General features: G+C 35.1%; 1 protein-coding gene across 2 annotated transcripts in view; it reads right to left on the bottom strand.

The window, feature by feature from the left end:
* Positions 1–3030: 3030 nt before the first annotated feature.
* The window catches only part of LOC118189993 (transmembrane 7 superfamily member 3-like), a 128546-nt gene continuing 117624 nt past the window's right edge, over positions 3031–13952 (bottom strand). The window contains exon 10 of one of the 2 annotated variants that reach the window (XM_085808887.1): positions 3031–3463. In XM_085808887.1, the coding sequence (XP_085665013.1) occupies positions 3240–3463 (224 nt within the window). In that variant the 3' untranslated portion in view covers positions 3031–3239. The remainder of the gene's footprint in view (positions 3464–13952) is intronic. The other variant, XM_085808888.1, reaches the window with a different exon arrangement.

Genomic DNA, 13952 nt, shown 5'->3' with positions numbered 1-13952 from the left:
CTATGACGATCCTTATTTGCGAAAAGACACGGATCTGCTTTGTTTTGACTGAACCCAATGTATTTTCAATTTCAGCATTCCAGCACTTAGCTGCTTGTTTGAGACCATAAATCGACTTCTGCAATTTACAAAATTTATGTCTTTCTTCCGGAACTACGAATCCTTCTGGTTGTTCCATATATATATTTTTTCATTTAACTTGCCATTCAAAAAATATGTTTTAACATCTAGTTGATGTACTTTGACATTATTACGAGGGCTATCCAGAAAGTAGATTACGTTTTGGAATAAAAAATAAACAAAGTATAGGAAACAAATTTTATTATATACAGATGAAAGCCACACTCAAATACTACTTTTCTACATAGTCACCATACAAATTAAGGCATTTATCGTAGCGATGTACGAGCTTGGAAATTCCTTCGTCGAAAAATTCGGCCGCCTGCGCCTTCAACCACTTCGTTACCTCTTCTTGCTTTTCGCTGATGATTTCGTGCAACAAACTTCGCGAAATTTGTGGAAAACTCAAAGAAAGTTCCGTTATTGTGAAATTTCGATTTTCACGGACTTTAGCATCGACTTTTTCGAGAAGTTCGGCGGTCACTATGCTGGGTCTCCCACTTCGATCTTCGTCGTGAACATTGGTTCGGCCATTTTGAAATCTTATGACCCACTGACGCACTCCACCTTCAGTGATAATGTTGTCCCCATACACTTCACGAAGCTGCCGATAGATTTCTATCGGTTTACAGTTTTTTGCAGTCAGAAACCTTATTACTGAGCGCACCTCGCGGGATTTTCAATTAACGCAGACATTTCAAACCGTCACAGTATCTGAACGGAGCACAGCACGAACCTCTCACTAGCACGGCTAGATGCAGACTGAGCTGCGCAACGCTCTGACCCCAAGATGGCCGCGCTAGCCCCGCCCCTAGCGGACACAGACGGAAACGTAATCTACTTCCTGGATGGCCCTCGTATATGCTGCCCATGCTGAGAAAACTCGAACTGTAGTGTGTTTCACTACTGTTGAAAAAGTTTCATCATAGTCACTGCCGTATTTTGGAGTAAATACTTTGGCTACTAATCGTGCTTTGTATATTATCTTTTTACCAGTTTCACCATTATTTGGTCTTACACACCCATTGCTGCCTACTGCATGTTTTCCTGGTGGTAAATCTGTAATTTGATAGGTTTTGTTTTCTTTTAGAGAGTTTATTTCTTCTTGCATTGACTTGATCCAAGCTTCTTGTTCACGTTTTTGGTAAGCTTAGAATTTCTTCAAAGCTTTCGGGATCTTTATGTTGATTCTTCGTCTTCTGCTTTGTAGGAGAATCTTCCGGTGGAACCCCTTTCGTTGATCTGCTAGAAACCCTTCTTTCTACAGTTTCTTCACATTTAATAAACTCTTCAGATCATTTTGAATCTTCTGTAAAATCATCGCCAAGAGACGTTTTCTCATTATTTTCTTCATCATTTTGAGAGTTTTCGAAATGAATTAATTCCGAATATTCAGCATTATTTTCTACATGTTTGTCAGATATAGGCGAGTTTTCTGAAAATTTAATTGAATTGGGAAATTGATTGGGAAAAGAAATTAAAGGATTCTGCTTTAGTAGGTACCGAAATTGTTAATGTTTTTATACTTTTGATTAAATTTTCCATATTTTGATTTGAAGTGTCCGTCTCAGCATTTGCATTTTGTAGCAAATCTGTCCTAGTGCTATCTAAAGCTAATTCCGCCTCTACCTGAGAGAGGTTTTTTTTCTCTAATCTAATTTCGTTTTCTGTTTTTTGTTTTTTTGTTGTTTGATTTTTTTTTTTCTGATTGTTGTTATCTTAATTTTGTTTCTCACTTTGTATTTTCTTTTCCTCTAGAATATTATCAATAACATTCTGCCCAAAATCAGCATCACTTGCATAAATTTCAGAACTTTCTATTAAATTTTTCAAAGCATCTATTTTCGCCCCACTCAGAATTATGAATCCTAACACCTCTGCCACTAGCATCAACTCGTCTTTTTTTAACGACTTCAGCGACTTCAGGCTCATCTTAATTCAAAGAAGAATACAACAACCTCGAATTGACAATTAGAACAAAATGAGCACAAAAATAAAAGAACACACTCAACTCAAATTCAACCAAACTTCAACTCAAATTATCAAGTAAGAACACCTCAATACACAACACTAATAAACAGGATTTAACACTAAACATTTTTTCAACAAACCAAAATAATTACTCACCACAATCTAAACAATGGAACCATCATCTTCACTTTCGATTTTCGCACACCACATATCCCCAAATCACCACAAATTTTTTTATTACACAAAATTTGACGATACATATGATTACCACCATATTCTCACCTTACCCCAAAATCAATTCCACTACCATTTTTTTACTTGAGGAAAACATACAAATAAATTTTTACAAATTTGAATGGACTTTTTCCAGAGGGTTTGTTGTGAAATAAGAAATAAAAATTAAAAAAAAAAACCTTTCTTGAGAGAGAAACACAAGCATCTACATTAAAATTCTCTTACGATCCCATGTTTCTGAGTTGAATTACATCCCAGACTGCAATATCAAATTACTGCATGCTTCAAATATAATAAATTGTTCGAATCCCAGCAGAGTCAATTATTGCAAAGTGCAATAATGACTTTGCCATTTACATAACTAACTTCCAGCAGTACTTTCTGACCTTCCAATTCTACTTTCATTTTAATATTAATTACATTAAGGCTTTGCCCTTTTAGTCTTCCCCTTGATTAAATAATTTTTACTTTTCCCCCCCATCTATTTATTTATTTATTTATTTTTTTAATGTGCTTAAGATCATGTTCTGAAAATTTTATTTGGATCTGATGAAAGATGTCATTCATGTATCTGATTTTTTTTCAGAAGCTATGACATTTTATGGGATAGTTCTGTTGCACAGCATTTCAATTTATATTTTTGGAGTTTATATGTAGGTGGTGATAACTAATCATCTAAGGTTTTGTAACATTCAATATTCTAAATACATTCAAAGTCATAAATTTATTTTTGTATTATACACATTTAAAAAAATTATAAAACAAATTTTATCTACATTCCAACTAAAAACAAATTAATTTATTTTTTTAACAAATTATTACAATACAGACAATAAAGAATACTTTCAGGTACTTTGAAAAATGGTCTTTGTATAAAAATATATATTTTATTAATATAATGACTAGACAGAATTTTATTGCTGATAAAATGTTCTGTAATGTGGAACAGGCTCTCTCATCAAAGGCTGTTGAAGACTTTGAAAATCACTACTAAACGACTGTCTTGAACTGCTTGTTGCTTGTGGTACACAGCACGCATCTCTGTAACACAGGCAATTCTGATTAGGTGACAATTTTCTGCATTGAATTGCAATAGCCAAAAAGGATAAAATGATCCAAGCTGAACTCATAATTATATCTATATTAAAAAGTGAATATAATTCTATTAAAGAAGAATTCATAAGGAAAGCAACAATTCTAAATTATTTTACAAGACAGTTATCATTAAAAAAAAGCTAATATACTTTTTATACACATAGATACTGTAATAAAAATGTTTCTTCTGAAATACCAACTTGGTTGTAAATGAATTCGTATTCAATTTACAACTTGAACATCCAAAATTAACCAATTGTTTAATAACCCGATAAAGCACATACACAGTGAAACTACATGCTTTTGCTATTTTTCAACTTAAGAATCAAGACTGCAAAGACACTTTTTCCATTTTAGCACCAATTTTATTACATCTTGTTCATCAAAATCTCTTTTCTGGCTTTAGTCACCCAGAAGTGACTTCTGCAGTCAAACTGAAGTACTAGGTCATCTTAGAAAGATTTCTGGACACTGAACACCTGAAGATAATTTATTTATCTGAATTTCAAGTGGATTTTTCTATCAGATAACAGAAAATAGAATACAGATCATTGTTCTTCTTGCATATAACATTAACAAAACTGATACTTTTCAATCCTTATTCATGTGTCCAATCTATACTGGCATGGGTTTTGATGGAAAAAGTATAATAAACTAGGACAAACCTGAAAGATATGTCTCAGAAGCCTCAGTTCCTATGTTGAAAAATAGCTAAGTCATGAAGAATAACATGCATTTTACTTTACTAAATTTGCCAAAAAGAACATTGCTTGACGATTACTAAGAACAGAAATATTTTTTTGAAATTAATGATGGACTTTTTTCAACCAGGGATAAGCTCTGGCCACAGTAATAAACCTGACTGTCTGGTAATGCTGAGTTATAAAAAGGTAAATAATTTTTCTTTTAGATTTACTACTTTTTGTGTTTTATGTTTAAAACAATTTTGCCTTATGACAACTTGGACATTATAATAATCTTTTTTTTCAAACAATTCTATCTTTTGTCTGCATGTGTTGTAATCATCTCAAATTCACATTTTAATGAAATTTGAACTGTGCATATTATTCATAATAAAGTCTGAAATTCATAAGTCTGAAATCCGGACGTCCATTATCTGGAATGATCTAAAATCCAGGCCTCAAAACTACCAACAAAGTTTTTCTCCTGGGTTTTACGCATGCACATTTGATTCTTTCCTCCATGCATAATAAAACATCTGGAGAGTACCAATTCTTAATATCTCTTCAACACAAAATAAAATACCTTGTTATTGAAGAAACAAACATTTTAGCATAAATATGTATGATCAGTAATTTGGACCTGTTGCTGCGTATCTGCTTTTCGGCACACATCTCAAACCAAAACATTCCACATAGATACATGGTTGATCTGACAAGAACCCAGCAAGTCATTATTTATTATACTTTCACCGCATGTTTATCAAAACATGACAACCTGAGTAATGACTCATGTAGGATGCCTAAACAATTTTTTTATGTTAGTAATTGAATAATAAAGGAGTATGGTAACATTATGCTAGGCGATGATTACAGATTTAAGTTAAATGCGCTAAAAAATCTTGACGAGGAAAAATTTACCAAAAATTTCTTTCCATATGCTAAAAATAGATTTTGTTGATGATACTCATAGACACAAAGTTTACATTTAGGGCTATTAAGAATAACTGATTTGTTATTCACATAAACCCAGAACAAGTGCCACGGCTCGTATGGCCGCACGGACAAGGAATATGTATTGTTAAGAAGGTATACTTATCCACAACAAGAGTGGCTCTGTTCCAATGTAGAGGGAAACAGCTGCACACATGCGAAATATCTGTCGCTAAAGAGCAAAAGCTTGAAGTTTGAAGGTTACGTTATCAAGAGATCATAAAATGAATACTGTTTAAAATTTCTTTTCAATTTAAAGAAAAAGAAAAAAAGTTTTTCGTGCAAGTAAATTAATTAATGTATTAGTTATTTTGAGCAGGAAAAAAAAAAAAAGTAGTACGAAAATCCAAGTTAAAATTATTGCGAAAAGTCAAAGAAACAGTTTGCTAAAGACGTTTCTTCTTAACACGTGTTCCTCAATTTCCTCTACACGTCGCAGAGAGGGAAATTATCGATGCCAGTTTCCGTCACCGTACTAGAACAGTAAGTGATTCCATCGCCGTTGCCGTCCCTTGGCGAATTTTTCCTCCGCTTTCTGGCGGCATAATAGCAAACTGGTTTACATTACATCTATGGAACCTTTCCTTCATTACATAGACGTTCTTTGACATGGTGTCACTGAATTAAGGACCCACAGAGACTTCCCACTGGGGTTTATCTCAGCTAATGGAGTCAGCTCCCTGTATTGACTATCTCTGCTATGAGTGCAGTTCAGATATATCAACTTGCTGCCGTATGGGAAGAAACTAGTTTTGGAAATGGGTCAGCTACGTCAGTTGTCTCCGTTTGCTCAGATAAACCCCAGTGGGAATGGCCCTTAAGATATCTAGCGCCGGCCATCAACAAGGCTTAAGTATACATGGGAATTTATTAAGAACTCTGATAAGACTTAAGCATGTGCAAAAAATAGACATAAGTATAATAAATGACTAAACTAATACAATTCAGGCACAATTGTCTAAGTGCGAGATAGAAGCAAGATAAAATTAATTGGAACATTTTGTCGTTAGTCGCCGAGCTTATGATGCATAACCAAATATGGGTGACCTGAAAAATGCTCACAGGAAAAAAGGCCCACACAGAAATATGCCCATATAGAAAAAAGGTCAAATGGAAAAATGCTCACACAGAAAAAAGCTCGCATAGATATATGCTCACATAAAAATAAGCCCACTGATAAATAAAATATGTAGACATATTCTTACATTAACTAATCAATAATTAATTGATTTGAACATTGTACACCTACTTGAATTTTTGAAAGAAAAATTATTTAAATTACCAAAACATCTATGGTATACATATCAAAAACTGTATAACTTATGTGCAGGTTTATTTGCTATATAAGATTAACAACTGGGCCATTTTTAATTAGGAAAAGAGAGGAGGAAGGAAGAAAAGTGAAACAGAATGTACAACGAAAAACTATGACAATTTTAATTGTTAACAGAAATAAATACTTTATTTAAATCACGTAAAATACCTTGTTATATATAAATCATATATATTTCACATAAACTTATAAGGTATTTCTCCTGCCTTCTTAGCATGCCTTTGTGGTGTGGTGGTCTGCACGCTGGGCACGTATTCCAGAGATTCGTGGTTCGATTTCTGGCAAAGGCTTTGCTCATTTTTCACATCTTCTGCTTCCAAAATAAATAATGTCTCTACAGTGGTGTCCAAACTAAAAGGCAGTCCCGGATCTAGCGGGGGGCAAGCTGAGGTTCTTGCCCCGGGCGACAACTTTTGCGGGCGGAAAATTCAAATATAACGCTGGATCGTATTTGGTATGTTGTTCGCTAAAAGAGCTCTCTAATTTTAGTACAATGTGAATAGTTTTAAGGCCAAGTTTAAAGAGGCCAGTAGGGGGACTCCAGGCGTCACTGATAGAATCAGACTTACCCTATTAGTAACGTCTGGAGTCCCTCTATCGTTTCCTGTCCTGCCGGCATGTATTCAAATGAGAAATAGAACGATAGCTTGTTGAAGAATTTGCCTGGTTTCCATAGCAATGTCTGCTGGGAAATGGAGAAGCATTTTGTAACTATTTTCTAATAGCCAACCCAAAAAATTAACATTGGGCCATCCTGTAGAAATGAAATAATTCAAATTAATATTCGTCGAGTATATACAAGACACCGTCATTTTGTCTTCAAGATGAAGCAAGGCATTTTAGATTTTTTTGCAGCCAGTAGGCAACTTAGGCTCACCTTTGGTTTGACTCCGAACAATGGAGCGCATTTTGGATTATTATTTTATTTATTTATTATTTTTTTTTTAGTTTTCAGACCTCTTCTGTACTCTTTTTTTTTAATAGATATGCTTGCTTTTAATAGCTGCGCACTATATTTAGCGAGACGCGACCATTTATTTAAGACTGTTGAGTGTATTCAATGTATTGTCAATTCTTAGTTATTCTTATTAAGACAATTCAAAGTGTATTTCATTTAGATTAAAAGAAAACATCTGCGTGCCGAGGGGGAGAAAAGTGGAATATAGAAAATAAGCCAAAGATAAGGCCAAACAGAGGAAACAAATTTCAGCTAAGATGAAAAAATAACTTCACGGAAGAAGTAAACCGTCAGACCCTGCCGCAATTCCGATTATGCTGAGATTCTAGACGGTATTAATAGTTCTTGCAATTTGCAAGATAAAACATGACTGCATATATCGTCCACAAACAATCTACAAGTTAGCATTTGAAAGAACAACATTCTTCATCGACATCCAACGAACAGCTGGAGGACATGAAACCATGATATAAAGATCTCTTCATTTAGATGAGGGTGGGCAGCAGAAAGTCGAAAAACTAAAAATTTTTGATTTGTTCGACCCATGCAGTTGGCTGGTCATAGAAAAAAATTGAACGATCACCAACAGTCTTTATTAAGCAGTCAATCAGTATTATTAGCCGGTAAACATCCAGAAAGCGCAAACCTTAGTCCCATTAAACGCGATGGCAGACATTTGACATGTAATACAAAACATTTGTAAATAATGAAAAGCTTAGAAGATCTTGGTTTACATATTCTAAAGATAAGAATACAATTTTTTTGTACACCCTGCAAGATTTATCAGAAACATGGTGCTGCCACTACACCATAATACAGGATTCATTAATTGGAAAAAAGTTTTAGCAAGATTAACTGAGCACGAAACGTTTGGAATCCACAAAGGTGCATGATTAAGTGGAAAACAACAAGTACAACAAATGAAGTAACAATGAAACAAATGAAGTTTTTTAAGTACAACAAATGAAATCGTGCCAAGGCATCGACCACGACACTGAGCGACTCATTCACACAGAGAAAGAAAATGGAGAGAAATTCTATATAGTCATGGATGCGGTAGTGTATCTTTCAACAAACTGTCGTTTTTTTCTTGAGTCTGATGAAATCTCAAATAGCCTATAGCCTATTCACACAGTGTCCTCGACCTAGCGAAAAGAATTTCTGAATTTAATTTCTTCGCTTGCCAAACATAACTCAACTCTTAAGTACCAGTCAAAGCACCTAACAAAGGGAAAGGAATCATATTTATCAAAGACAATTCCAAATGAAGTTATTAAATTAAAGGCAAAACAGTCTGAAGTAGCATTTTAAATGATATTAAAAAAGCCAAATACAGTCAAAAGTCGTTAATCCGGACTCGTCGGGACTTCGGCGATTCCGGATTATAGATAATCAGTTTAAATCTGGTAAGATGGCATGCAGAAATTACAAAATTAAAAATATGAAACCGTAATTTATGAAATAAAGAACAATTATGATCTAAAGGGTATCAAAATTTACAAAAAGAAAAAGCTTAATATTTATTTGTTTACTTTATTAAACATTTCCTTCAATGTAAGTTGCTTCGTTTCATGTGATAATACTTTCTCTTTAATTCTATTAAACAGACATAATTTCTTGTTTAGTTACAAAGTTCCGCTGTTCAAGTCCTATAATTGCTGTGTTGAGAATACCGACTAATTTGTCAATCGAAATGTTTTCGTTTTCAATAACCTCTGGGTCACTTTCTTCACTATCGGAAGCGAATTATAATGACGAGGAACTTGATTTAAATCATATCAAAGACAGAATGAAATACTACACTTAGTATGGAATTATAAACCAAATAAAATAAAAACATCTTCCCTGAAGATAAGGATAGTGCTGACAGATCAACTTCCAATCCGCCGCGTGAAATTGATAAACAGATTTCGGATCTGAAAACATACTTTCGCTTTGTAGATACAAATTACATATTAGTAAATATATATCGGAAATTCTATTTGACATAATCTTTCTAATCTATCATAATCTAATAATGACGTTTCTGCCCCCCCCCCCCTCCGCCGCAGAGCAGCGTGAAATTGATAAACAGATTTCGGATTTCAAAACATGCTTTCGCTTTGTAGTAAATATATATCGGAAATTCTATTTGACATAATAGAAAGTTCAAGCTTACTTTTATAAAATTGCTCTAACAGTCTGCAAAAAAAAATAAGCCGGTTCCAATTCGAAGATTAAGGAACAACGCAATCGGCAACATTAACTGACTTAGATAACTTTAGCTTAGCGTATAACTCCGTTACAATTTAAACGCGCATGCGCACAAACATATTCACAGCCGTAAGGGTCTTACGCGCTCTCGTAAACGCCTGTGCGTGAACGCGATGCATGCGCAGAAAGTTTGTAGCTTTGAGGTCCGGATTATAGATCATTCTGGATTATGGGTGTCTGAATTAACGACTTTTGACTGTACTACACAATAATGCTTGATTGCACTCCATATATGTCTCATATGAATAAAAATGAACCAAGTAATTCAATATGTAAAAACGTGTGGTGATGTGTTTGAGATAAAGGAAAATTTAATTTATTTCACAGAAGTTGGTGGAAAGATACGAGCATGTATTTCTGAAAGCATTGTAGAAAATTAGTGTCTTAATTGACACTTGATGGTTTAGATATTGGACAATGTCGGTGTCAGTCTTACAACAACGGGTCTAATATGGCTGGCATTTCTAAAACAGTACAAGCTAGGATTACAGAATTGAATAAGCTGGAGGATTTTGTGGCATGTTTGGCTCACTCCTCGTATCTTGTCGGCATGCATTCTGCTTCTTCGTGCCCGGAAGCAGTTAATCTGTTTGGAATTACTGAGAAAATACTTTGCCTTTTTATCAGATGCTCTACTCGATGGTATATTATGAAAAAAATGTACAAAATACAACTTAAAAGGAAACAGCTAGACGAAATGGTCGGCAAAATATGTGGCTGTGAAAGTCCTTCTAATGAATTTACCGGAAATATAAAATAATTAAAAGAAATTAAAGATATTTCTCTTGATGCGGAATCAAAGCACGAAGTAGGGCATCTGGTACATGCTGTGAAAAATTTTGAATTTATTATGAATCTAAAAATTTTAACTAATATTTTGACAGAATTCAATCGAGTAAATACAGAAATTCAAAAGGAATTCCTCTTCCGCATTTTGTGTAGTTAACGAAAGAAATAACTAAAACTGAGGATTTATAAAAAATGAGATAAAAATCCTATTAAATATAATTGATACAAGAGTCTAAAACAGTAGCCGAAAAAATTGCAGTTGAGTCTATTCTGACAAAGAAAGAATTCCAAAGCACAAAAGGCAAGCTGATGAACTGTTTGAGAAGATGAATCACGAACACTTCAACATGTTCAGATCAACGTTTCAGCAAATTTAAACATTATTAAAAAATATCTACAATCATCGGTGAGCCAGGAGCATTTATCAAATATCACGATTCTGGCAACCGAAAATCAAACCGCGGATCAAATTATGATGATTCCATGCACTTATTTGAAGAACGAAAGGCTTACAGAGTAAAATTTTAATGTTCACTACTAATTCCATGATATTTTAATAGCGTTAAGGCAGGTAAGAACTTAAAATTACTTATGAAATATGAAGTATGAAAAACAAGACAGGAAGCACGAATACTCTAATAATAGCCCGTATTCTGTATAATCTTTTCAGAATATTTCCTTTCGGCAATAGCCCAGATTTTGTATGAAATGGCCCCATTAGTGGCTGAGCAATAAAAGCCGATGAACACTAGTAGTTCGGTCCGAAGGTCAAGTTATAAGGTATTTCTCCCGCCTTCTTGGTGTGGTGGTCTGCATGCTGGCCGCGTATTCCAGAAGTCCGCAGTTCGATTCCCAGTGAAGGCGTTGCTCATTTTTTATCTTTCCTTCTTCCAATTAATGTCGCTACAGCGGCGCCCAAACTAAAAGGGTGTTGTATGATGATTCACCACACCCATGATTTGGCAATTGGGCCCGCTAAAACACCAGTCGCCCTTTAAAAGGGGGCTTATATAAGGCATTTCTTCCACCTACTTGGCATGCCTTCGTGGCATGGTGGTTTGCACGCTGGGCTTGTATTTCAGAGGTCTGTGGTTCGATTCCCGGCGAAGGCGTTGCACATTTTTCATTTCTCTTGCTTCCAAAAATATCCTAATGACTCTACAAAGTATATGTGAATGTGCTGGCTGGGTCTGGGTCATAATCCCGACAAGTAAGAATCCCGACAGTCGGAATCCCGACTTCCAAAACCCCGACAGGGCCGAAATCCCGACACGGTCGAAATCCCAACGGGGTCAGAATCCTGACAGAATCGAAATCCTGACTGTCCAAAATCCCGACAAGTTAATATCTAAATACAAACACTCAATTTAGCTTAATAAAATACAATTTTTAACTATTACATATTACTAATTAAAAGTTTAAATCAAAAAATCATAAAAGTTATGTCAATACTTAAAATAATTTTTAACAAATTGAAATGACCGTTAAAATTTGAAATGAAGATTTATAAAATTCTTTTTATTAAGAAAAAGAAAACATCACTTACACATGCAAACGACATATTTACAGTGACACATTGTGAGCGATAGCATGAAGATATTCCATCACAGGTCGATTATCACGATCGTCCACAACAGTCATAATTCTCCTTTCCCTGTCATCATCTATCTTTTTACGTTTTTGTTGTTCTCCACGAAGAATGCATTCAACTTGGTATTCCACATGCTCCTGTTCTTTTTGAAATCCTTCTATGATGTTATAAACGCCAACATGGGCACGTCCAATTAAGGTGTCCCATCTTCTATGCCAATCCTCGACAGCATTTTGAGTGTGCGGAGCATTTATAGCTGCCTTTTCCAGATCACTAATGATTCTAGATGGTCTCAGTTCAATATTATTTTCTTCAGCGAAATCAATTAAATCTTGGAATAATCTTTTGTAATTTTCTTCAGATTTGCTAGTCATCAAAGCATACACTAGTTGCAGCTGTGGAAATATGTTAAGGTGTCATTAGGCCTTATTGGGATTTCGCCCGTGTCGGTATTTTGACCCTGTCGGGATATTGGACAATTGGGATTTCGACCCTGTCGGGATTTTGGCTTGTCGGGATTTTGGTTTGTCGGGATTTTGGCTTGTCAGGATTCCATCTGTCGGGATTCTGGCTTGTCGGGATTATGTCCGGATACCGTGCTGGCCCTATGAGCATTTCCATGATTTTCCTCTTGTGTAACATAGATATGAACTAGTTTCCCTTACAGTTTTTTCCACGGGGCATTCCCCTTTTTCCCTGCAGTGCCTCGAAACACATAGTAAATAATCAGACAAATGTCCTCAGTAGTGGCCAAGTGATTAAGACCGCTGAATACTGGTAGTTTGACCTTGCCTGGGTTCAAACCGAGTCGAACGGGCTGGCTGCATGGTTTGTTTTTGCGGATTTCCTCATGTGTAACGTGAATACGAGCCAGTTTCCTTTAAAAAGTTCCTCCACAAAAGCACCAGTTAAGCAGATAGCCCTCCTGTCTTTGCCATATTCATATAATCTAACTTAACTTGATTTAAGCAGTATTCAATAATACGCAATAGTAAGAAGCTTAGGAGATGCTCATACCTCCTAGAGCAGAAAAACATATGGTGGCGAGAGCTAAAGAGTTAGAAGCACTCAGGATTAAAGCTTGGATTAGGACTGAATCCGAAAGTAAGCTCACCAGGATGGCAATTCTCCTAGGAAGGGACGATTTTCTAATTAAACTTTGGTACGTATTTTTCCTTTATAACAACAACAACAACAACAACAACAACAAAAAAAAAAAAAAAAAAAAAGCATGTAAAGAATTTAGTATAAAATGGAGCTTAGGTTTTTACCTCAAACCCTATCTTTTTCTGTATTTATTAAAGAAATTAAAACTTATTACAGAAACTTAAAGGATGATAGGTGAGGGCGGCAGTTTTAGCTTTTGCCCCACATCAGAAATATCAAAGATCCGGCGCTGCTAAAAGGGTCGTAGATGATGATTTTCCACGCCCAGGATTTGGCGATTGGGTCCTCTAAAAATACCAGTCACACTGTAAAAGAGGGGGGGATATATAAGATATTTCTTCTGCCTTCCTAGCATGCCTTCGTGGTGTGGTGGTTTGCACGCTTGGCGCTTATTCCAGAGGTCCGTGGTTCGATTCCCGACGAAGGCTTTGCTCATTTTTCACATCTCCTGCTTCAAAAATACCTAATGTCTCAACAAACTTACTGAATATTAGCTAATATACATAAATATCTAATTCTATCACCGATTTCATCATAGTTTCTTACATGATTCGTGATTACCAAACGTAAGTTTTCATATTTCTTTTTTTTACTTCAGTACACCTTGTATTTACAACAGCTAGTAATAAACGTTGACAGGCTAAATCTTTTTTCAGTCTGTCAAACAAAAACCACATACTACGATGGCTACAATTAAATAATGAATTTAGTACCTTATGAAAGCTTTCGTAATAATTTGTTGTTTTAGGAGATTTTTCAAAGGCTGCT

Source organism: Stegodyphus dumicola, chromosome X2, assembly GCF_044657685.1.
Source record: "Stegodyphus dumicola isolate Sdum_Otavi_A_Nest chromosome X2, ASM4465768v1".
Taxonomy (NCBI): Eukaryota; Metazoa; Arthropoda; class Arachnida; order Araneae; family Eresidae; genus Stegodyphus; species Stegodyphus dumicola.
This window is presented reverse-complemented; position numbering and strand designations above follow the sequence as displayed.